This window comes from Bufo gargarizans, chromosome 2 (assembly GCF_014858855.1).
Source record: "Bufo gargarizans isolate SCDJY-AF-19 chromosome 2, ASM1485885v1, whole genome shotgun sequence".
NCBI classification, from domain to species: Eukaryota; Metazoa; Chordata; class Amphibia; order Anura; family Bufonidae; genus Bufo; species Bufo gargarizans.
Window position 1 is genome coordinate 112,411,191 of NC_058081.1, and position 22,326 is coordinate 112,433,516.

Consider the following 22,326-nt stretch of genomic DNA (forward strand, 5'->3'; position numbering starts at 1 on the left):
CTTTGCCCAACTAGATGGTTAACTAATAATGTTATCAGATGTGTCCTGCCCTCCAGCCAATCCATTTGATCCATTTCTAGTCTCTTAAAAAAACCTAAAAACTAAACTCAAGATGGAGCCTAACAATCCCTTAATCCTCCACTCACCTGGCCCAGTCTAGGAAAAGATAAATGAGGCCATAAACCAGCAGGGGGTAGTCAGCTGGTCAACATGCTACAATTCGGCCATTAAATCTTTGAAACACTGAGCATGAACATAGGAAACACAAAGAGTTCTTTACAAATTTCATTTAATATGTCACAAATCTCCTCAGCTCCTCTTGTTCTGCAACATGTTACCTGCAGATAGGACTGTATTTTCATGGTTCCCCCAGTGCTGACCCTGCCCCAGACTACACAACACAGCTGACACATTGATCTGCCAAAAACTGGAAGTGTCACCCAATTCTCTTGTGGCCAATATGAAAACTGTAATATTTTAAGATTTTCTTTATAACAATAAAAAAAAAAGATTAAATCAGGTGCTACAGTAGAAATCACATAATAAAAACTATTTAAATTCCCAGCATGGCTACACCATTAAATGTGTCACCAAAAATGTAATCTGTCAGTTAAAACCAGATAGCGACATACAGTATATCCTTTTTTTTTTTTTTTTCATATATAATCTGTTTTTATTTTCTGATTACAGATTTATTTATTCTATTTCCTGAACATGATTATGGGGGTGGCCATCTTGTCTGAGCTGTTTTTAACAGCATTTTGAAAGTACATGGGCTATAGACACAAGGGTCAGGAGGGGACCTCATTGACTTATATAGGAGAGTTCTCTAGGCATGTTCTGTGTGACCTGTGCAGAGCTCATTGTACAAAAAAGAATAGATAAGATTTGACAATCATCTATTATGAATGGAGGATCCTGTCTTATCCAAACACAGAGGTGATAGCCTTATAGGCAGGATTATAATGACAGATAAGCAGGTAACTACAGTAAAGTCATCTGTACAGACCAAGAAGTGGTATCTTTTATAAGGCTTAGTTGCCACTGTGAAAATGCCATCATATACAATTCTTTCAAATTACAGTATGTTAAACATAAAAATGTGATGCAAACAATAGGTCATTTTCTGATAACACATTCCCTTTAATAAAGACAGATTCAGACTGGACCTAGAAAAGCATTGTTGCAATGTCGACAAGTTTCAGTAGTGGACACAGGGAGAAGAATACTGCAGGCATCTAGCACTTCTAAAGTGTCCCATGATAAACATCAAAGGAAGCCATTGCAGGGGGACTGGTGCCGTATTTTGCTGGGCAGCAATCCCAGTATAGACAAAGCTTTCTGCTGCTTTTAACTAACGCATCAGAAAATCATTTCCCTGAACAGGCAAGCACCCAACAGCACCTCACATTGGAAATGGGCTGACCTGAAAAACCTAATCAAAGAGGGGATTGAAAGAGGGGATGTGAATAGAGGGATGCGATTTAAACAATGTAGAAGAAGATGCAGCATTTTGCAAAGAGTCTGGAGCTTTTGTGAGCAGCATCAGAAAACAATTATAGAGCCACATCAGAACAAAGCCTGATCCAAAACTTACGCTGACAGTGGAAATCCAGCACTCGGGACTTGCTTGCCTGCAGTAACAATAGCAAGCAATAAACATGTTCTTCCACAAAACAGCATTTCCAACTGTATTTCTGTATCTTAAAGGTCATCATTTCCTATAGCTATATGTGTAGAGAAATCACAAATTTTGTCGCAAATGCCACTTTGCAACAATTTTTTTTAACTTTTTTGCCTTTTCTGACACCCTCTCGACTTTTCCCAAAATTGGGTGGAGTGCGGGCAGGAGGCAGGCCTTTGGCAGGAGCTCCGCAGCTTGACTTATTTAACATATGCACCAGAAACGCACAATCAGCAAAAGAACAAATGTATTAAGAACCTTGCACCTCTTAAGCTTTTTACAACTTTTTTTTTTTTTAAACTCTTCTAAATAGCCTAAAAATACTTTTTGTAATTTATTTATTTAATCAATTATGGTGATTTCCTACTTAAAAAAGACCCAACGTCCTGGATTTTACTGTTTCTTTGAATCATCTTAACTTCATCATTCTTATACAGCGCTGACCTCTCTGCATTGTAATGGTGTACGGATTATAGCAGGGTGCCACAGTTAACACTACGCAGGCCGGAGCACACATCGCTGCTCCTGCCTGTGCCCCCCTCAAGTTTGGCTTAATTGTGGCACAGCACATCGGTACCCTGTGCCCTGTACAGATGTGCTATTCCAGGATTAAGCGGAGCGAGCAACTGCCTGTTCCTGTAATGATGTGCTGTAGAGAGCCTTGAGCTGAGAGGAGCGGACTTAGACAGGAGCCCACTCCTCTCAGCTAAATCCTGGCATAGCACATCTGTACAGGGCACAGGGTACTGATGTGCTGTGCCAGAAGTAAGCCAAGCTTGAGGGGAGCACAGGCAGGAACAGTGATCTCTGCTCCGGCCAGTGCAGTGTTCGCTGCAGACCCCTGTTATATCCATGTCAGCGCTGTAAAATCCAGGACTTTGGGTCCTTTTTTGAATAGGAAAACAGCATAATTGATTACAAAATGCATTTTGGGCTATTTACAATAGTTTAAAAGAAAGTTATAAAAAGGTTTAGTTACTCTTTAATAACTTTCTCCAGCGGGGTTTTTACTAAGACTGACGAGTAAAACGCCAGTCTTTAGCAAATGACCCCCACCGTATCAATAAAATGGCTTTAAAAGGAATGTAGTCTGAGAAAATGACCTAATGTTTAAATCAAGTTTTTATGTTAAGTATAGTCTTTCAACGTTTTTGACTCTGTCTTTTTCATGTTTCTTTCACCCTGAGCACACAAGTAAGGCTCATACTTCATGTTCTGTAGAGATCTCAGTAGTCAACACATTATCATCACAGGCAGGATTGTAATAAAATAGAACATCTCAGTTAGTTGGAGGCACATAACACAGGATCAATCATTGGACACAGCTCACTTCTCCCCCTACCTGAGCAGTAACTTCCATACATGTAACAGAGCACTCTCCCATGGAAGTCAATAGATTGATTTCAGCTTCTCATGTCCATGTGACTGCTGTGAAGCAAATCCTGGCAGCTGCTCAGCAAGATAGCCGCTCCATAACCAGATAAAAAAATAATTAAGCTATATAGTAAATATTATATAAAGCATACACTATATACACACATAAACAATAAGTAGTAAAACAATGAAAAGGTGATACATTCAAAAATGACATTAATACAATAGTAGGCAATTTTACTTCTCAATCAGTCCATAGATTATCTATATTAGAAGTGACCGAATTTCTTGAAACTTATTTTGTCAAAAACCAGAGTTAAAATATAATCCCTAGAAGATGTGTGTGAGAGAGACCCAAAGGTATGCAAATTAGCTTTCCTTCCAAAAAGAAACGAACACTAAACCTCTCTGATTCCATCAGAAGTAAGATATGCTAATTTTCCTATATGTTTCCCAGAAATGCAGAGCAGCATTGGCTGGACTACAATACTCCTCATGCATACTAGGTGGTCTCCCTAATGAGAAAGACCATCCCCAAGACCACCACAAAGGCCACTCAGCTAACAAGGACAACTTTCTCTTGAGACACTCAGTTTTTTATTTCCTTTGCAGAAGAAGAAGTGATTTGCACATGTCATTTACAGAAGCATAATACATTCAGTACTCTTTTCCTTTTGGGAGGAGAACTGTCTTGCACTTCTCTTTTCAAGTATAGCATTACTCATTCTCTTTCTGATTCACCTAAACCAAATCAGAAGAAATTCGGTTTCATTAGAATGCAAATTTTTGAACGAATTCTGAATCAGTAGAATAAATTTACTAATCTCATATATATATATATATATATATATATATTATCTTATAACGTTGGCACCTGTAAAGGGGTGGAAAAAGCAGGAAAGATGTCAAGCATAAGGATGTGAGCAACTTTGACAAGGGCCAAACAGTGATTGGTAGTTGTCTGTGTTGGCTTATCTCAAAACTGACTGGACGTCTGTCTAATACATACCACCAAAAGTGGTTCACAGAAGGACAACTGGTGAGCCAGCTGTGGGGTCATTGATGCCCAAGGCTTACTGAACCATAGAGATACCACATGTATACCTTTAGACGTCTTGTAGAGTCCAGGGCTTGAAGGATCCTTAATATTAGGCAGGTGGTTTAAATATTATGGATGAAAGGTGTATGCAGTATATACTGTATATTACAAATCGGATTCTTCCAGTCAAGCTCCAGTTTAGAGGCACTTAAACTATTACTGTAATTATTTGTAATGTTATTATTGGAATTTCTCACTTTACAAGTGAGAAAATTTCTGATAATCTTGGATCAAGACAGCTCTTAAGGACTGCCACCTTTGTCACAGACCTTATAAGATCTGTTCCCCACTAGAGTCTCTACACCCCCAAGGTGTTCCTTCCTATGCTGGTAGTTGGCTTAGCAAGGGGAGGCAAATATTTCCTTTTCATTGCGGAAGAAAAGAAATGAACAAAGATGCAGATAATGGCCAGTTTTAGGGCAGTAACAGTAAAGCTTAGCCATATGATTGTGAGCCCCATTGGGGACAGCATGATACTAATGCCTGTGAGTATAATAAAAACAATAATAATATGCGTGATAGCAGACAGGCACTAGTGACTGCTCTCCTTAGTTAATCCATATTAATAATAAAACCACATTACATGCACATAAATATCTTGTCATTAATAGCTTTTTTTTTATTTATATATATATATATGAATAGGTCTTGCTCTTCCACGATCAGAACTATGGCATTCATTATGAATATACCATCCCAGTGAACCAGTCAACAGAGCAGAAGACCGAGGTGGAAAGACAACCAGATCATCTGTACATGTGGACACACAGCAGTTGGGAGGGTTGCAGCGTACAGTGTGGAGGAGGTAAGGTAACACTGATGGCGGCAAAGAGTCTTTAGGATATTCCAGTACCGTAGGTGGCACACTACAGTGATAACCTTAATATTGATGGCCGTAGCCAATGTACAGAGCTACAAAGACATTGGGAAAACAGGGTTCTTACCTGTACATCAGGTTTATCAGAAATACCCACGCTACCTAGGATTTTAGACTGTAATCCTATAGGTATTTGAATGGCAACTGGATACAGACAAAAGAGATTTGCAAGGAGCCAGATGCCACACGTACTGCAGAATGTATCTGGATACCTAAAGGCTTATGCAGGGCACTGACATACCACCCAAGTGTCCCTCTTTTTGACCCAAGTCCCTCTGTCCCTTTTTGACCCTTGAATGTCCCTCTTTTTGACCTGGGGAATTAATGCATAAATGTGCATTAATAAATTTACTAAATTGCACCTTACTAAAGTGTCTGTATGGTTTCTACCTGTATATTAGACCAGAACTTCATTATTTTGTGCAATTTCTACCTTAAAATATCCATACTCCTACTGATCATTTATGAGCTAATATTTAAATGGGTATTGAAGCGCAAGAAATAATTGTCCCAGGGGCTACACATGCTGTACAAAAAAAAAAGAACTACTACTCACCTAACCGATCCCCAGCTACTACAGTTGCAACGGTGGTCAGCTTTGGGCGGAGTTAGAGGCATGGCCTAGTATTAAATAAAATTCCGCAATACATGCCGGCGTATATACCCTCTTTATGATTTTCTAAAGTTGGGAGGTATGCACTGATAAAAATACAACTTCAAGGAGATCCAAGGACTATGATTCCTTCATTATATGGATTATACTGTATGTCTTCCATTGACACCTAAAGGGAAACAGCTGGCTATACAGCATTCATGACTAAGAGTTACAGTAGCCTACAAGTTTGCCATATACTGATTTGTAAAGCAAAGATGTCTGACAATTATTATACATTGTGAGATATGATGTAAGGAAAATAATAAAAGAGAAGCTCTACCATTTCATTGCATAAAGACAAGCTTCAACCACCAGCTTATTCTTGGGTATTCATCAGGTAGTTATGAACAGTTCTCTACTTTTGTAGCTGTACAGTATTCCAATTTGACCATGATTTTCTTTCATAGCACTAGATCAGGGCTGGCCAACCTGAGGCTCTCCAGCTGTTGCAAAACTACAACTCCCAGCATGCCCAGACTGCCTACAAGTATCAGCCTACAGCAAAGCATGGTGGGAGTTGTAGTTTTACAACAGCTGGAGAGCCACAGGTTGGCCAGCCCTGCACTAGATGCTAGTGAAAACTACACAAGTAGCCATCTACCCAGAGTCACAACAAGAGCACCTGTCTTTCTTTTTCTAAGTGCCTAGAACTGGTCACCATCAACAGACAATGAATTAAAGCTTGAGCTACTGGTGTAGTAATATGCTCAAATGTAATAAATGTTCGGTATTCCAAGTTATATAAGCCGTTAAGATAAAACTCCCTCATGTCATTGTACAACCCTCAGCAGATTTGGATCCATGCTACTTTTGTGAAATCAGCAGCAGGAACGAGGTGACCACTTTTCAGTCTGAACCCATTCTGGTCCATGTACCCAACAGAAGTAGTATTTTTTTGTTTCTAGAAGAGATCCAGTGCATATATGACTTAGACTTAGGGGCACATTTATTAGGACCGGAGCTTTAGACGCCGGTCTTAATAAAGCCCTAAACTGACGGTGGATCTGCCAAAGTTATAAGGAGGAGCAGGCCTCTCCGTAACTTCAGCGCATCCAGCACCAGTTCTAAATGTACGACAGCTCCTGAGCGGTCTTACATTTAGACTTTTTTCTATGCCTAAAACAGGCGTTGAAATTGGTGAATGAGACAAGCCTGCCGGCCCATCCCCTTCCCCACCCACAATTTTAGACCTGGTGTGAGCGTGTTTCGGCATAGTAAATGACCCCCTTAATTTGAAGACAGTGCTCCAAAAGTATGCAAATTAACTCATGTCAGCCAAGCCATCTGTAGACCCATACCCGCAGGGTCACTTTAATGAGACCTTGTACCCGTACTGAACTACATCTCTGGCATCTCATCCATCCAACCAGTACCCTGCTCTGCACTAATAAGGGGCAGGAACCCCAAAACAGCTGTCATGATTGCTCTTAGTTTTGGAGAAGTCTGGATGACTTGAGCTAATTTGCATTGTTTCTAGCACATACCGGTTATCTGTAGGTACAGCCTGTATCTTTCTATACTGAGGTGGCATTGGACACACCACATTGTGACTAACTTCTGTGACCTTGTTGTGAACATATATTATTGCATAGGCCATCTTAGTAGTATCGGTCTGCATGGTGAACTTCTGTGATGTTTTAGTCTTTTCATGTGCTTATTACATGTGTCATTAATGAGAGCCTTCTTGTGTTGTATACCAGATGCTGGCTTCATATGTTCCAGAGCTTAGAGCCCATACAATAGAACAGATGTGTGTAGTGGAAATATCAAAGAAGAAACTGTACAGTGTGTTCATTAGAACATTTCCTTTACAATGCGACATTGTCTTGGATGGCTGGAGCCACACACTCAAGCAGATTTTATATGAGGTCATAAAGTCCCACAGTGAATTCTTTTGTAAAACATTGATATACTGGCATTGTAAAGATGTGGCAAGTATCACTCAGTACATGCTGCAAGTTGTAGGGTTTTCTGGATCCTGCTTTGTGAATAGGCTGTCTGTAATGCATTTACTGATGTAGAAAACCCCATTATTCCAGGTGAACGAAAGACTCTTGTGTCCTGCACAAAACTGGTGAACAAAACCATGCTGATTGTAAACGACAGCATGTGCCTTCACGTGCCACGTCCTGACCCACAGATCCGGAAGTGCAACATGCATCCGTGCCAGTCAAGGTGAGTCTTGCACAGGCAGCAGAGCTCTCTCATGCTAGGTACATATAATGCTTCTGCACCTAAATCCCATTCATCCAGCAACACATTTCATATTTTATGCCTCGTTCACATGCTGTAGAAAAAGTAGTGCAGAATATTAAATGTAATAATGGTATGTTCATTATTGGTGTGGATTCCATTGTAAAACTCAAGCAAACTCCACTGAGGTACAATAAAGCAAATTCATGGATGGATCTGCTGATGGATTATCTTTAGAATTTGTAATGGATTTGTAATGGAAAGCCCCCTCTGAATTTAGTATACAGCTAATTGACATGTGTGTACCGGTATGAGACACAAATATATAATTCCCAAATAAATCCTGAAAAACATAAGCATAAGGCCTCATGCACACGACAGTATTTTTTTGCGGTCCGCAAAAAGGGGTTCCGTTGTTCCGTGATCCGTTTTTGTTTCCGTGTGTCTTCCTTTATTTTTGGAGGACCTCCAGACATGAAGGAAAGTAAAAAAAAAAATCGAAGTCAAGTTTGCCATGCAAATGATAGGAAAAAAAACAGACGTGGACGACAATCTTGTGTGCCTCCGTGTTTTTTCAGGTCGTATTTTTTTCACGGACTGGAAACACAGATCACGGACGCGGATGACCAACGGTGCATTAGCCGAGTTTTCCACGGACCCATTGAAAGTCAATGGGTCCGCAGAAAATCACGGAAAACGGAACAACGGACACGGACACAACAACGGTCGTGTACATGAGGCCTAATAAAGGGGGGGGCAGGAGAAAGGAGAAAGCGGGGGGGTGGGGGGCAGGGGCCTGAGAAGCATGGCCAAACTATGTATGTTACACTGTGGTCAGATAAGGTGCCACACGTTGTTATTGTAGAGTGCTGTTACAATAGGAGAGGTAAGACCCAAGAATTTATGTATCAATCCCAGGACTGCAGGTCCTTGTACTGTGTGTCCATTTTTATGTAGTGTACCCCCTGAAACGGGCCCATACTGTCTTAAAGGAGGTGTGGTTCTTCGAGTCCCATTTAGCCAGTTCTTCCAGATGGAACACATTATCAACTTTGTCTATAACAGCTTGCATCTTTTAATAGATGGTGTAAAATATGACGTTATTAATAAACAAGGGACATAGTACTTTATGATGTGCCTAACAAAGGGAACATATAATATGCTACATACATAAGCCTTCTTGACAGTTTTATTAAAATTCCGGGCTTAAGGGGTTGTCTCAGTTCAGCAAAAAGCATGTATCATGCAGGCAAGTTAATACAAGGCACTTACTAATGTATTGCCTCCTTTTGCTGGCTGGATTCATTTTCCCATCACATTATACATTGCTCGTATCCAGGGGTTACGACCACCCTGCAATCCTGCAACGGTGGCCGTGGTGGCACTTTATAGGAAAAGTGCTGGCCTCTCTGGTAGCCAGGACAGTGGGAGCGAGCATAAAGACATGCATGCACCGCAGCTCCTGTCCCAGCCACCTTGTATCTGAGCTGCAGCGGTGGCTTGCTCTTCATGCTTCCTCCGGCAGCCCTTACCTCCCCTTTTTGGTTGACACAGGTTCCTGCATAGTCATCTTGCCTGCCCCTCCCCTGTCAATGAAGAAGAAGAGTAGGGGGCTGGCAAAGGAAGCAGGAGGAACAAGGGTGCACAGAGTTGCTTGGGCCCGTCCTCGGTGCACTTAACTGCTCATTTATATATGGATTTCTCCAGAATGAAGCATCGGATCGCTAAGTGAAAGGTATTGTTACATTTAGCTGAGCTAGCCCAATAAGGCATTGTGTCTGGTTTAAGGCTACATTCACATGACTGTATATGTTTTGTGTTCCGCAAATTGCGTATACGCAAAAACACGGATACTGGTCGTGTGAATGTAGCCGGCTCTATGACAGAAATGCGACTGCAGACAAGAATAGGACATGCTCTATCTTTTTTGCGGGGCCGCGGATCGGAACTACGGATGCAGACAGCACACAGTGTGCTGAATGGGGCTGAGAGCAATACCAACCACAGCTGCTATACTATGTACAGCACTACGGTTGGCGAGCACAGAGAAGGCCGCAGTGCTCATAGGGTCCCCGATGCCTTCACAAACAGCTGATTGGCGGGGGTCCCGGGTGTCAGACTCCCAAACGATCAGATACTGATGACCTATCCTAAGGATAGATTATCAGTGTCAAAATCCCAGAAAACCCCATATGTCACAGTACTTGGACAATTGATTTTTTTCATGTGCCATGAATGTTTTGGGTCTTGCTATAGTTTGCATCACACCCTGTCTAATGGCATCTAGCATATTATTATATTGTTAATTTATTTAGTGCTAACATATTCTGCAGTGTGCATACAGATTGCCCTGTCCTGATTTTGGCTTACAATCTAAATTCCAAATTTACCTATCCGTATTGTAGGAAGGTGCAAGGGTCTGTCGTTGACAGAAGGTACAGTACAGACCAAAAGTTTGGACACATCTTCTCATTCAAAGAGTTTTCTTTATTTTCATGACTATGAAAATTGTAGATTCACACTGAAGGCATCAAAACTATGAATTATTTGTTTGTTATGTATGGAATTATATACATAACAAACAAGTGTGATCAACTGAGAATATGTCATATTCTAGGTTCTTCAAAGTAGCCACCTTTTGCTTTGATTACTGCTTTGCACACACACTTTGCTTCCGATTTCCTGTCTGTCTTATCCTCTGGTCTTGGCGTGCTCTCATGATTTGACTTTGGCTTGTCCTGACGATTCTCTGCTTGCTCCTCTGGTACCTTTTTTGCTCTCTTGGTTCTGACGCGGCTTGTTTGACCTTTCTGTTTATGTGTTGTTTGTCTTCCCTGCACTATCCTAGCTAAGGGTTTGTCGACCAGTTGTCCCTTGTCGCTAGGACTTGTGAGGCAAGTAGGCAGGGACAGGGGTAAGGGTGGAGTTCAGTGGTCACTACCCCACCCTCTGTGTGTGTGACACAGAACTAACTTTTTTTAATGCAAAGGCACCAAACAATAGTTTGTTACCACAATTAGTACATCTAAGATAACAATGATTAGGGTACATTGGCATGTGGCAGGTTTTGTTGCACAACTTTCTGCGACTGCTCATTTATCTGAATAGGGTTTGCAGAAAACAAGATTCTAGTGAACCTGGTGGATGTATGGATTTTCAGAGACAGAAAGTTGTACAAGGAATCTGCAGATTTTGTCCATAGGCGAGGGCTATATTGCTTTGGCCAAATCACACTTTAGGCAGTCAAATGTCATGAAATGTTACATAACAATATGATGAAAGTGAATGTGGTTACATTGTGGCTTTTAAGTTGCTGTGGCCATGACATAAAAGTTGCCAGAAATTGTAACCTGCTAGATTTCTGGTGACTGGCCTGTGAGGCTAATAAATGCATATGATCAGGATTGCGTGCTGATTTGCATGCGGAAAATCCACACCGTAGGTCATGTACAGTACAGACCAAAAGTTTGGACACACCTTCTCATTCAAAGAGTTTTCTTTATTTTCATGACTATGAAAATTGTAGATTCACACTGAAGGCATCAAAACTATGAATTAACACATGTGGAATTATATACATAAGAAAAAAGTGTGAAACAACTGAAAATATGTCATATTTTAGGTTCTTCAAAGTAGCCACCTTTTGCTTTGATTACTGCTTTGCACACTCTTGACATTCTCTTGATGAGCTTCAAGAGGTAGTGACCTGAAATGGTTTTCACTTCACAGGTGTGCCCTGTCAGGTTTAATAAGTGGGATTTCTTGCCTTATAAATGGGGTTGGGACCATCAGTTGCGTTGAGGAGAAGTCAGGTGGATACACAGCTGATAGTCCTACTGAATAGACTGTTAGAATTTGTATTATGGCAAGAAAAAAGCAGCTAAGTAAAGAAAAACGAGTGGCCATCATTACTTTAAGAAATGAAGGTCAGTCAGTCAGTCCGAAAAATTGGGAAAACTTTGAGTGTCCCCAAATGCAGTCGCAAAAACCATCAAGCGCTACAAAGAAACTGGCTCACATGCGGACCACCCGAGGAAAGGAAGATCAAGAGTCACCTCTGCTGCGGAGGATAAGTTCATCCGAGTCACCAGCCTAAGAAATCGCAGGTTAACAGCAGCTCAGATTAGAGACCAGGTCAATGCCACACAGAGTTCTAGCAGCAGACACATCTCTAGAACAACTGTTAAGAGGAGACTGTGTGAATCAGGCCTTCATGGTAGAATATCTACTAGGAAACCACTGCTAAGGACAGGCAACAAGCAGAAGAGACTTGTTTGGGCTAAAGAACACAAGGAATGGACATTAGACCAGTGGAAATCTGTGCTTTGGTCTGATGAGTCCAAATTTGAGATCTTTGGTTCCAACCACCATGTATTTGTGCGACGCAGAAAAGGTGAACGGATGGACTCTACATGCCTGGTTCCCACAGTGAAGCATGGAGGAGGAGGTGTGATGATGTGGGGGTGCTTTGCTGGTGACACTGTTGGGGATTTATTCAAAATTGAAGGCATACTGAACCAGCATGGCTACCACAGCATCTTGCAGCGGCATGCTATTCCATCCGGTTTGCGTTTAGTTGGACCATCATTTATTTTTCAACAGGACAATGACCCCAAACATACCTCCAGGCTGTGTAAGGGCTATTTGACCATGAAGGAGAGTGATGGGGTGCTGCGTCAGATGACCTGGCCTCAGGGCCGGCCTTAGGCCTTTAGGCACCCTGTGCGAAAAAGCTTTACAGCTCCCCATAGTGACCACGCCCCTCAGTAACCACGCCCCTCAGTAACCACGCGCTTTCAGTGGTCACACCCATTTCTCCAATATTGGCTCCATTTAAAACCTTCCATTCCGTTAAGGGCTCTTTCACATCTGCGTTATTGTCTTCCGGCATAGAGTTCCGTCGTCGGGGCTCTATGCCGGAAGAATCCTGATCAGGATTATCCTAATGCATTCTGAATGGACAGTCCGTCCTTCAGGATGCATCAGGATGTCTTCCGTTCCGGAACGGAACATTTTTTGGCCGCAGCAAATAGCGCAGCATGCTGCGCTTTTTGCTCCGGCCAAAAATCCGGAACACTTGCCGCAAGGCCGGATCCGGAATGAATGCCCATTGAAAGGCATTGATCCGGATCCGGCCTTAAGCTAAACGTCGTTTCGGCGCATTGCCGGATGCGACGTTTAGCTTTTTCTCAATGGTTACCATGGCTGCCGGGACGCTAAAGTCCTGGCAGCCATGGTAAAGTGTAGTGGGGAGCGGGGAGCAGCATACTTACCATCCGTGCGGCTCCCGGGGCGCTCCAGAGTGACGTCAGGGCGCCCCAGGCGCATGGATGACGTGATCGCATGGATCACATGATCCATGCGCATGGGGCGCTCTGACGTCACTCTGGAGCGCCCCGGGAGCCGCACGGACTGTAAGTATGCCGCTCCCCCGCTCCCCACTACTACTATGGCAACCAGGACTTTAATAGCGTCCTGGGTGCCATAGTAACACTGAAAGCATTTTGAAGACGGATCCGTCTTCAAATGCTTTCAGTACACTTGCGTTTTTCCGGATCCGGCGTGTAATTCCGGCAAGTGGAGTACACGCCGGATCCGGACAACGCAAGTGTGAAAGAGGCCTAAGTCCCCAAAAAACAGATTACAAGCTATGATAAAAATACAACTTTTATTCAAAAGGTATTTAAACTTGTAACCCCTAAGGCCGGCCCTGGCAATAGGCGGCGGAGCTCGGCAGTGTCACAGGCGGAGAGAGCGGCCGGAGCGGCAAATGACAGCGCGGACCTCAGCACACCATGGACACGGACTCTGGGGACCTGAGCGAGGGGGAGCTGTCACCAGGTAACAGCAACGCCAAACTTGTCTGCAGCACTGCTGACTGACAGCCGCACGTCCCGCTACAGATCAATCAACTTCATTGAAATGGGCGGGAGGCTGCATTCCGCTGGTAATGGGGGGGGGGTTAACCCCTTTTAAAGGGTTAAAAGGAGAGAGCGCTGTGGCTCCCAGGGAGTGGGTGCTCCGCACGTGGGGCAGGAAGTTTGTTAGGGGCATGCGGTACCTGAGCACCTGTCGCTGGTCATAGCAGGTGCTGCGGATTATAAACCGCAGTCAGTGCTCTGCACGGTAGTCACTGTGCCAATGATAGAGCTGCATAGGGTGGGACTGAGGGGGATGTAGCAGAGCTGCCTGGAGGTGCTGCTCACCTACCTGTTGTGTTATCATGGATGACATGCTCAGCTCTGCTACATCAAGAGCTGTGGACTGTAAACCTGACACCTACTGGAGTGACCAGGTGCCAAGGCTGGTCCCTCAGACACTAGGTGGTTGTGATGTAGCAGGATTAAGCACACACTGTCAGTCTGTCCCCCTGTCCTCTATGAGGCCCCCCCCCCCCCCCCCAATGGCACATTTTTCTCACTCCATTATGGGCCACCACAGGGCCAGTGGCAGATGGGATCCATCCAGATGTTATCTTATCTTATCTTTGTACAAAATTGTACTTTACTACCAAATACCTGTAAGTAGTTCTGTGTGTTCTGACTTGTTATGGTGGTCCTGGTCCGGTGGAACACTGGAACTTGCTGCTTGGCTTTGGCTGGCTCAGGCGTCTGTTGTGGGCGTGGCTGCTGCTGGCTGGTGCTCGGGCTCGCTCCGCCTCCTTCTTCTCTCTGCCTGTGCTGCAGCTGCCTGCGTCACACACACTCCAGCAGCCACTGGTATGCTCTGCTCTGTTAAAGAGAGAGGCAGGCCAGGCAGCAGAGCGGAGCGCAGAGCAGCCGCGGGCCCCGCCCCCTCCTCACTCAGTCTCTTAGTCCGGACTCCGGACCGTGACGTGACGGTGTCACGGTGACTTCATGTTCATGGCTCATGCTGTTAGATGGCCGGCGGGCCGCGGCGGCAACAAAATATAGTAGTAAGTAGTAGACTGACTTCACTTAGAGTTCGGCGGGATGTGTCGGCCGCCCGGCGCCCCTGTTGCTATGGCGCCCTGTGCGGCCGCACAGCCCGCACACCCCAAAGGCCGGCCCTGCCTGGCCTCCACAGTCACTGGACCTGAACCCAATCGAGATGGTTTTGGGTGAGCTGGACCGCAGAGTGAAGGCAAAAGGGCCAACAAGTGCTAAGCATCTCTGGGAACTCCTTCAAGACGTTTGGAAGACCATTTCAGGTGACTACCTCTTGAAGCTCATCAAGAGAATGCCAAGAGTGTGCAAAGCAGTAATCAAAGCAAAAGGTGGCTACTTTGAAGAACCTAGAATATGACATATTTTCAGTTGTTTCACACTTTTTTGTTATGTATATAATTCCACATGTGTTAATTCATAGTTGTGATGCCTTCAGTGTGAATCTACAATTTTCATAGTCATGAAAATAAAGAAAACTCTTTGAATGAGAAAGTGTGTCCAAACTTTTGGTCTGTACTGTATGTGTCACTGAGGTTCCTGGCCACGTGTCAGCGGCAGCTAGTGTTGGTTGACACGTTGCTATTTTAGTATGGCTGTAAGCCGATCCGGGCCGGCTCTTACTGGGAGTAGCCAAAGTGCTGGGTGGGTGACTGCTCCCCACGCTCCAGGCCGGGTCTTTACTGGCCTATATCAAACCCAGCCAGCAGTCTCAGCTGTGTGTGGATTACAACTCTCTGACAGTGGAGCGCTGTCAGTCCCTGTGTGTTTTGTGATCTGAAAACTTGTGCCCTGCAAAATGGCTGGGAGCCGCATGCTGAGAAACAAAATGTCACTTTTTGTTTTTCCTTTTGTGAGAATAAAACACTGAACTGTTTAAGTTAAAGACTTTGTGGTTGCCTCTATACAGCGTCCGCTAGCCTGTCTACCCCAGCAAATCCCCACCACAGTATGTTTTTAGGGCATGGGAAGAAACCGGTGTACCCTGAAGAAACTGCACAAACATGACCGATGCCATTCCTCTGTTCCTCGGGTAACATGGCCTCCAGTGTGCTTACCCGATTACAGGCTCCTGTGCTTCGGCAGTATATGTCCTTTAGCATCTTGCTGCTCTATTCACTCCACGCTGGTCTGTGACCTGGTATGCCTATGTCTGTAGAGTGCATGAACTTCCTCCAGCTCCTAAAGGCCCAGGACGCAGGTCTTAAAGCGGTTCTCCGGGAAAGATAATAATGAAAAAACATGCTATTACATTAAAACTCTTAAATGCCTTTAATTATTTATAATGGCTCGTTTAGTCTAGGGGACAATCAGTGAAGGAGCTAAAATGGTGGCTCTTAGATTTATGATCATAAAATCCGTCCTTCTCGTGACACTGCAGGACGGCCGGTGTGAGAAAGCAGAGCCCTATGTAAAGCCCTTATGTGCAGATGACAGCTGAGATAACTGCTCGCTGTGTCCCTGTGCTTCAGAAAGGAGTTTCCTCATCCCGTACTCACAGGCTGAAGGGTTTTCTAATGACGCTCTTCCCCCACAGCAGCGCGTCTGGTCCTCATTCCTACGCTTCAGTCTCGGAGTATGGGGTGAGGTAAACTCCTTTCTGAAGCACAGGGACACAGCGGAGCAGTTATCTCAGCTGTCATCTGCACATAGTATACAGCTTCACAGCACTGACACCGGCAGACATAGGGCTCTGTGCTTGGCTTTCTCACACCGGCCGTCCTGCAGTGATCATAAATCTAAGAGCTGCCATTTTATCTCCTTCACTGATTGTCCCCTCGTATTTTCATTATTATCTTTCCCGGAGAACCCCTTTAATCTATGCAGTAGTCTATCGTTGCTAGTCTCCTGGAAAGGTGTGCAATGCTTCTGTTTGTTTGCCCTTGTATTGACCCCTGCCTATTAACCCTTTGCTTCTTAACCTGACCTCTGCCTATTTCTGTTATTGACCCAGTGCTGCCGGCAACCTGACCTTTGGACTGTTTATTGGATTGCATGCACTCTGCCTGTGCTGACCTCGACTTGTTTCCTGATTACGGTTTTGCCTGATCCCTCAGTGCTCCGCACTGGTGTTTCTCGACCAGGTAGCGCCTGGTGGTTCCCCTGCAGTGTCCAGATCCCTATATAGGGGTTAAAGGGTGAAGAGCAGGGGCCACTTAATGTCCTCAGGAGTACTTTAAAGCCAAATTGGTTCCATGAGACAGCAGATCCACATCCGCTTCCATAACAGGGAAGAACATACAAACTCCATGCATATGCTCTCCTTGGTCATATTTGGACACAAGAACCCTCCCTGGTGCTGCAATACAGTAGTGCTAACCACTGAGCCGCCATGCTGCCTAAGTATTTGTGGTTTCATGTGTGCAAAGGAAATTGCATTATTAGCGGCTCCTTTTCTCTCTCTCACATTTCACAGTCCGAGCGTTTTTCAGGGTGCACTGTGCTCAGCCTGTCTTTAATTTTACTGATCTGTAATCCCTTTTATTGGGCCAGTTACAGCTTTCATGTGTTTTCATTAGCAGGTGTTAGCGTCTGCCGAGCAAGCGCTGTTATAAACATCTCTTCTCTTTCCCAGGCCCCTCTCACCTTTTGCTGTCTCTGTTACTGCCTCTTTAACTAGAAGTACATAGCTGTGTGAAAGTGCTGAAATTCCTGGAGACTTGGCAGCTCTATATTGACTTGACATACCGCATTCCCACGCTCGCTGACCGCATTCACACTTGCAGCGCCGGTCCTGGGATCTCTGTCAGCAGCATGGTTTTCTTTTTTAAACCTATTGATAACATCTCAGTTTCCAGGTACTGGACTTGCTGACTGTGCAGATGCAGGTTCCAGGAGCAGTCTAGGCTCCACACTCTGGATCTGAATTTACACATCTCGCCATTCCACCCACTCGCTGACTCTACTGCCGACTTCTCACTTTGACATCAGCTTAACAGCTGCTTCTGTAGGCTGGTCATGGAAGAAGACCAACCCTTAATATTTTTTGGCTACTGGTTGGGGAGATGGTTCACTCACTTTAGACTTGCTGCTTTAGAATAGTCTGACATATAAAACAGATCATTAAAGGGGTTCCCTGGCTTATGAGGTTACCTAGAACCTTCTCAGATTAGTATACATCAGTTGATAACTATTGCTAATGGAAATGTAAGCATAAAAAAAAAAAATCTACATAATATGAAAAATATTTTTACGTTTCACTTTTATTTAAAGGGTTTTGGGGAATACAGGATTGATAATCTATCCTCAGGATCGGTAGGGGTTGGGCTCCCAGCCTCACAGCGCTGTACGTTGGTATAATGGATGTGCTTGGTATTACAACGAAGGCCCAGAGCTGCACATAGGTCATGCGGCCGATGAATGCGATGTCACTGGCCTAGGAAGAGGCCGTATCGGGCTGTTCAAACTGGTGGTTGGTGGAGGTGCTGAGAGTCAGACCCCACTGATCTGATTTTGATAGGTCATCAATATTTTACTTCCGAAAAACCCCTTTAGTGCTATTTGAAACCCCAGTGGGGAATATAGGTAACAAATAATGCAGAGAAAAAGTGAATTCATACCAATAACAACCAATCACATCAGTCTTTTTATTTTTTTAAACAGCCCCTGATACATAAAATATTGTGTCTGAAATTTTAAGGTTAATGTGCCAGAATTCTGGCTTAATTTGCAGCAAAACCCAAGAGCTGTAGAGCTGAGGCTTATGGAAAACATGTGCCGAAAGTATGGCACAAATAAACCAACCAATAGAAAAAAGATTTATTGTCCAGCATGAACCACTGACAAATTTGGTGCCATCTTGACTACCTGGTTTACACGGTTTACTCCGTCTAAATATTAGACAGGATTAGTAAAGCTGCTCCACTGTCTGTATTTTTAGGACCCTTGGATATAATAAAACACCCTTTTTAGGGCATATCGCTAGGTCAGATAGGTGCAGGTCCCACATCTGGGACTTAGCTGTGCGTGCTTGCTCGGTTACTGTATTTTTAGACGTCCCATAGCAGTGAATGAAGAAGACTCTGCTTCCAGAGGTGGCATCTGCACCTATCGGACATTTGTGGCATATTCTAGCGATTTGCCATGAATGTTGAGATGGGACATTTAACAGTTTTTTCCCCTTTCAATTATACTGTAACCCTTCAGTGTTTCTGGAACTTAGAATTCCCCTCCCCTTCCCCACAGGACCCATTGGCAGAGTGCATACGTCATTTACAGCTTGCATTGTTTCAGTAAAGTGCAAACAGATGGCATCATGCCTGGCAGTACTTCAGCACTTTATTGATAAAATACTGGCTGGCATAGTTATATTCTTCTGACAGCACCTGCAGGGAAACCATGGGGTATTTCCTCCCCAGAGTTCTGCAGAGTTAGACCTCTTTCACATGTCAGTGAATCACGACATGTACCGTCTCCTGTTCTCTACACATGTATCCATTGACTCTGTGTATTCACATATTAGTGGTTTTCCACAGACCATGGAAAGCATGCCCTATTTTTGTTCATGATTACGGATTCCTACGAATCTGTGAAAACCACAGACTCAACACGGATGCCATCTATGTCTGTTAGTGGTTGTCACGGTGGTTTCAGCCTAGCAGTGAACGTGGAATACGGATGACACATGGAGAGCAAAAAACGGACACATGGGCCAAACATGGATCCTTCACGGATGAACCACTGATTGTCTTGTCACGGATGTCATCACTGAAAGTGAAAGAGACCTTAATGTTGGATCTTTCCTGCTTGTAAATTCTTCTACTGTGCAAAACAAGAGGACTGTTCTACTGCGTGTGGAAACAGCTATAACTAATACATCTTCCATTCCACAATAACAACGTGCATAACCTGCTATGGCCTTTGTGATTATGTGAAGGATTCTTTTTACTAGATACCGTGAGTCCTTATGAAAAAAGATCATGGCATGCTCAATCCTATGGCATATTACGGCGCAGTTGCTAGGAGGTAAGGTGGTGACGTACAGATGGGTCCAGTTGTACAGGATCCGTGCACATGGCTTTACTGTACCAAGGAGCCCTAATTCACATTCATGTAACATTTGGTCTCCTTGTTTTAAAAAAAAAGTGAAGTGGAAAATTTGCAGAAAACAGTAACGTGTGATCTTGGCCAAAAAACGCAATTTTTATTTTATTGTTCTATTCAGAAAATCATTTTTGGAACATTGCCCCAAGTTGATCAAAGCCACAGGTTTTAGTCCATGTCCGCCGTATTTGTGCGCTCTTGCTGAGAGCGTCTTATATCTGATATAAAATATACTTCATGTGTTTGTGTGTAGAAAGGGGTGATTGATTTAGAGGAAGTCCTGGCTGTTTAAACAGAGGGTATGTGAAGTTCAGTCTTGTAACTTTCTTGCTATAGAAAGGATCTTTTCTGTTTCTTCGTGTAGTGGAAATAAAAACTGAAACCCAATATGCCAGATCCTTCTCAGGGGCGCTGTGTGAATGGCAAGCTTTGTGTGCAAGCCTTCAGCACATGTCCGGGGGATATAAAGCAACCTCAAATCCCTGAGAGTGTGCTTCCAGGGACACTAAGGATATTGCATGGAGCTGCCCACACTTTCCGGACTGAAAGGTGTATCTGCTCGCTTAGCAGAGATTTCCACTTCGCTTTATACATATTAACAGTAAATCACCACAAAATGTCTTCTTTAATATTATTATCAAGTAGCAAAATTAAATCACAAAAGGCAAAAAAATGTTTAAAAAATTCTATTGACCGCTGAACTTTGCAGTCAGGACTGGCCAAATCCTGAGGACATTCTTCTTGTACTCTTCATTTTCCACCAGTACTCTCCTCTGTAGACTCCGTCTCTAAGGTCTGTTTCACACGTGCGTTGTTAATTCCAGTTTTGAGATTGTAGAGGATCTCAAAACCGGAATTAAATGGATCCTTGATATTTAATACCTCCGGATTCATCCGTTTCGGCCATTTAATACATCCGGTTGTATTAAATCTTAACTGAAAAAAATTGATCTGGTATAAAAATAATTATAAGTCAATTGCTAACAAAATAAACTAATCCGGCATCATTGACTTACATTAATTTGCTTGCCAGAACCTGTTGGTTCTTTTTCGCAGACCAGATAGAAAAGCACAGCTGATCCGTTTTGACCTGGTTTTGAGATCCTCTGCCGGATCTCAAAACTGTAAAGCCACACCACAAGTGTTCATTCCTTGTGATAGCGTTGGTCCGAGGCTTAATTGTCATTTCTCCCTGATCTAGTGGGCAGAGATTAGCTGCTGTGATGTCCTCAATACACTGAACATACAGAGAAGAGGTACTGCTTCCCTATCCCTTGTAGCACACTCTCAAAAGCAGCACCAAGTATAAAATACATTATACAGCAGTGTAGCTGTGAATCCTTCATGGTAGTGAGACAGAAAACCTGCTAGAGCTACCAGCAGCATTTCCATTTCTATTTGCCTCTGTTTCTCCCTAGCTGCTGTGTCTCACCCCTCCTCTTTCCCTGTGACTGGTGGGGGTCCAAGCTGTCGGACCCTCACCGATCTAATAGCTATCCCCTGTCCTGTGGATAAGGGATAACGTTACATAACTGGAATACCCCTTTAAGGCCTCACGCCCATGACCATGTCACAGAACTACAATACACAGATACCGTCCGCGTGCATTCCACAGTTTTCTACTCGAAATGTCTGCAAAACGCGGAGCGCACCGCTGTGATCTGAGGATCTGTTCATTCCTTGTGATAGCGTTGTTCCGAGGCTTAAAGTATGTGTGGATAAAAGTTTTAAAAAAATTACAAAATTCTAATCGCTTCCATTTCCTTATGTCAAAAATAAACATAAAAAAGATAATTTGCACCGGTGCACCCCAAAATGCCTGTACTATTAAAATATAAACATATTGATCCCATATAAGGAATAGCGTAATGGCCAATTTGCCATCACTTCACTACCCAAAGAATTTAATAAAAAGTGATAAAAAACTCACACACTCCAACATTTTTTTCCAATTCCAACCCCATTTGAATTTTTTTTCCAGCTTCCCACTACATCGCTTGCAATATTAAATGGTGCTATTAGAAACTACAACTTTTCCCTCAAAAAACAAGCCTGTCTATGTGAATGGAAAAATAAAAAGATTATGGCTCCCAGAAGGCAGAAAGTAAAAAAATGAAAACCCAAAAGTTGAAAATTACCATGTCCTCAAGGGGTTAAAACTGGATGTAAAGTAGCGCAAAAGGTAACAATTGTACCCAGTCCCTGAGGGGCTCAAAATGTCCCAATACCCCATGTGAAAAGAACACTACTAAAATGCTGGTCAATAATTTAAGGGGGTGGGAATCACAAGAATGCAATGAATATGGGGCCAGGGACTGATCTGCTTACCCTGCTTGCGAATGTGGGGAGCATCATACATACAGATCTATGCTGCTCCCATTGAGTTCAAAACTACCTGTATAAATCTGCATGCAATTTGCTCCCCCTAGTGGAGGATACAGGTAACCAGAATTATATCATATAGCAGTCAGAAAAGCAGAACCCCCCTATACATAT

At 43.6% G+C, this 22,326-nt stretch overlaps 1 protein-coding gene across 1 annotated transcript in view; it reads left to right on the top strand.

Annotated features, from left to right (window-relative positions):
- The window catches only part of ADAMTS17 (ADAM metallopeptidase with thrombospondin type 1 motif 17), a 278,350-nt gene that overhangs the window by 226,749 nt on the left and 29,275 nt on the right, over window positions 1-22,326 (top strand). The window contains exons 18-19 of the mRNA XM_044283189.1: window positions 4,803-4,962; window positions 7,729-7,864. Coding sequence (XP_044139124.1) covers window positions 4,803-4,962; window positions 7,729-7,864 — 296 coding nt within the window. The remainder of the gene's footprint in view (window positions 1-4,802; window positions 4,963-7,728; window positions 7,865-22,326) is intronic.